Source organism: Simochromis diagramma, unplaced genomic scaffold (assembly GCF_900408965.1).
Source record: "Simochromis diagramma unplaced genomic scaffold, fSimDia1.1 OVJJ01000603.1, whole genome shotgun sequence".
In the NCBI taxonomy this organism is placed as follows: Eukaryota; Metazoa; Chordata; class Actinopteri; order Cichliformes; family Cichlidae; genus Simochromis; species Simochromis diagramma.
Window position 1 is genome coordinate 4,364,844 of NW_024387414.1, and position 3,427 is coordinate 4,368,270.

Genomic DNA, 3,427 nt, shown 5'->3' on the forward strand with positions numbered 1-3,427 from the left:
AATCTGTGAGCGCGCGCAAGGAACGCCGCCTCTCCGCGTGCGTTCCTTGTGACGTCACTAGCAGATCAAAGGCGTTCGCGCTTGCTGTGACCTGTCAGTAACGTCACAGACAACCGAGTCTATAAATAACGGCTCTCAGACAGAAAAATCAGAACTCGATGCTCATCTGTTTGCAAAACGTTCAGCAGTCGGCGCTCTGTAATACAAGAAAATTCTCACAGGCTCAGACGAAGAAATCACATTTGTGACACAACAATGGAAACATTAAATGAAAATTCAATCGTGGTCACACCAGACCAGATTATCCCGCCAATCAACAGGTGCTTTGAAAGGCTCTCTGAAGTTCAGTGGAGCATAATAGAAAATGGAAAATGCGACTCCAGCGTCCATGCCGTGCTCGCTGAAATGATTTCTGAAATCATTCAGATCGCCTCTGCCAGCATCCTGCAGATTGCCCTTCCTGTTATTCAGGAACCCATGATAAGGGAAGAGTTTATGGATGAGGGGAAAATAAGGGTGTCCCTCGGAGACTCGATCTCAGCTGCCATCGCCGGCGCTCTTAATGTCTCAAAACAGCAAGATAAGAGCGCTGACAAGCTGACGCTGATGGTTGAGGAAGAGATCTCAGAAAAGGTCAGCTCAACCATTGCACTGATTGAAAAAAGCCCCGATTTCCCAGTAGACCCCGCCGTTTATGTTAGCGGCAAATTTAGTAGTATAAGACAAACCGCATGGTTTGTTGCGCTGCCTCATGCCTGAAAAGGTATGCAGCATGTAAGCTGCGCTGCCAGTGTGGGACAAATGGGTCTCATTCCAGTACAGAACGCACTGGTTCAAAAATATCAGTGCAATCAGCAATCGCAGAGATTTCTGTTATTCTGTCAACAAGGAGCTCAGATGGAGAGATGACAGGAAAAGATAAAGATGAGCTCCCAGAAGAATCAGCTGTAACAGCACAAAGCAAATAAAACCGACTGCAGAAACGCAAAGTATCCAGGCTCCAACCCCAGTAGAAATGGTTGCAGCTGACATCGTAGAGATACTTGCTAACATGGATTCAAGCAGTGAAGAGCTCTGTGAGAAATGTAACTTGCCCAAACCTGCCTTTAATGCAGGCTTAATTATCCACAAGGTGAGACACCACTTCTCCAAATGTGTGCCATCCACCTCACACGCCAGGCTCAAAGCACGCAAACACAACTTTTCCATGTTTGCAAAAAAACAATTTGAAAAAATGAAAACAGAGCTGAAAAAAAGAATAAAGGCAAACAGGAAACATTTTGTTTGTCTACAAAACATTTGCAGCCACCCCAAGAAGGAAACTGCGCCCTCCAATGAAAGTATAGTTTTCATTCTCCCAGGGTCAGTACCTGAAACGGCTGGTCCCCAGAGTACAGAGGCTCATCGCTCCCCTTCTCGACATACGGCAAGCCTGGGAACCGCAATTAAACGTTCTTCTTCAGTCGACTTTAACGTCATTATATCAGACGTTAATCAGTTATTTGACAAATTAACAAAGAAAGAAGAACTCTTCCTCATCGATAAGACCTTGGGGGACTTTAAAAATAGTGGGCATATCAGGAATTTTACGGAGGACTTAGTGGCAAAAGTGTTTGATCTACTTACGGTGGATCGAGGCTATCAAATCCCCATACCTCTAATGGGTAGGTCCCTCTCAGATACGGTCATCTCCAGGACGCCACAATCAGTAGAGAGCTCAAAGCGTCGCATTTCTGCTGAAGTCCTCTATGTCCTCATAGATGACACAGTAGAAAGGTTTTTGCAGAAGCTTTTACTCTTCTGCAATGAAGAGAAAGATCAAATTGTTCAAATGGACAAGATTTCTGGGGCCCTGGAAGACATCCACAACTTTATTAAAAGAACACAGACCACAACACAGGAAAAAAGCCCTGCTTCAGATGGCAGAGGAAAAGAATCTGGTGCATCACTTCCAACACCAAAATCTGGGAGCATTTCTCCAGATAAATGCTCTGTGGCATCTGAAAAACCACCTCAAATGCCACAACCTGGGAGCATTTCTCCAGATAAATGCTCTGTGGCATCTGAAAAACCACCTCAAATGCCAAAACCTGGGAGCATTTCTCCAGATAAATGCTCTGTGGCATCTGAAAAACCACCTCAAATGCCACAACCTGGGAGCATTTCTCCAGATAAATCATCTGGAGCCTTGAGCCTGAAACACTCTCTCAAAGATTCCTCCAAAATATCAGAGATGGATTCTGTGTCAGGTTCATCTTCTGATGTTGAGAAAATTTCCAATGACCTTGCGTTGCTCCTTATCATGAGACTCATCCTTAAATCTAAACCTGAGACCCAAAAGTCTGCTGCTCGGATCGCAACTACTACAAAAGAAATAGACACGGTCATCAATCGTCTGAGCAATCTAATGCAGCCTGAACTCAGCAGCACAGCGTCTGCCACAAGTCTGACAAATGACAAGACAAAGTTCATCAAGAAAATAGCCAAACGCCTCATCAAGGAGTTTGGCTCCCCAGACAATGTCTTAAAGGCTTCGATGGCAAATGATTCATCTTTTGACGAGGCTCTGATTAGACATCTAAAAATCAGCCTCGGAGTCATCCCGGGTCCCCCAAAGACGTCCAAAATATCCAGGTTTTTTTCTGCGGTGGGAAAAACATTGCTAAAACCCTTCAGGTGGTTCACTAAAGCCAGAGATCATTAAAATGACCATTTTGGCTTTTCCCACTGCCCTGCTTCTTTTAAAATCTTGAAGCAGACTTTTAGCACCAAATCCTTTTTTTAAAAACATCACCATAAAATTTTGGGATCAGCCCTCAAATCCAAATTTTAGAACTGTAGTTCACGCCATCTCGTCTCCTTTTGATTTCCATCCCCCCAACCGGTCGCGGCGGATGGCTGTCCCTTCTGAGCCCGGTTCCGTTGGAAGTTTCTTCCTGTTAAAGGGAGTTTTTCTTCCCCACAGTCGCCTCGTGCTTGCTCAGAGGGGGATCATTTGATTGTTGGGGTTCTCTGTAGTACAGTAGGGCTTTGACCTTACAGTACAAACAGGGAGGAGACTTTGTGATTTGGCTTGATTTTTAAAATATCTAATTCGGCATGAAATAAAAAAAAATCCAAATTAAAAATACATTCCAAGTTTGTCTGTGTTTTTCTTCTGTTGTCAAATATGTAGAAAGTGTTACACGTGTGATTTTAGTCATTTTGCATCAGTTTGTAGCCGACGTGCCTGTTTGTGATCATCCTGCATCTGTTTTTGTCTGATTTGTGTCTTAGTTTGGTCAATTTACATCACTTTTGTGGCCCAATTTAGTTGTTTTGCATGTATTTGTGGCAAAATGTGTGGACCCTGTTTGACGTTGCTATGTTTTGTCTTAATGCTTCACTTTGGTTGTTTATGTATGTGCTCATTTTGATTCTAGATGTA

The 3,427-nt window shown here is 43.7% G+C and overlaps 1 protein-coding gene across 1 annotated transcript; it reads left to right on the top strand.

The window, feature by feature from the left end:
- Positions 1–987: 987 nt before the first annotated feature.
- On the top strand, positions 988–2,736 carry LOC120721048. Its single transcript, XM_040011054.1, has 2 exons — positions 988–2,108; positions 2,172–2,736. Exons 1-2 carry the CDS (start codon positions 1,016–1,018, stop codon positions 2,702–2,704), a joined length of 1,626 nt encoding a protein of 541 aa, XP_039866988.1. The 5' UTR covers positions 988–1,015; the 3' UTR covers positions 2,705–2,736.
- Positions 2,737–3,427: the final 691 nt, after the last annotated feature.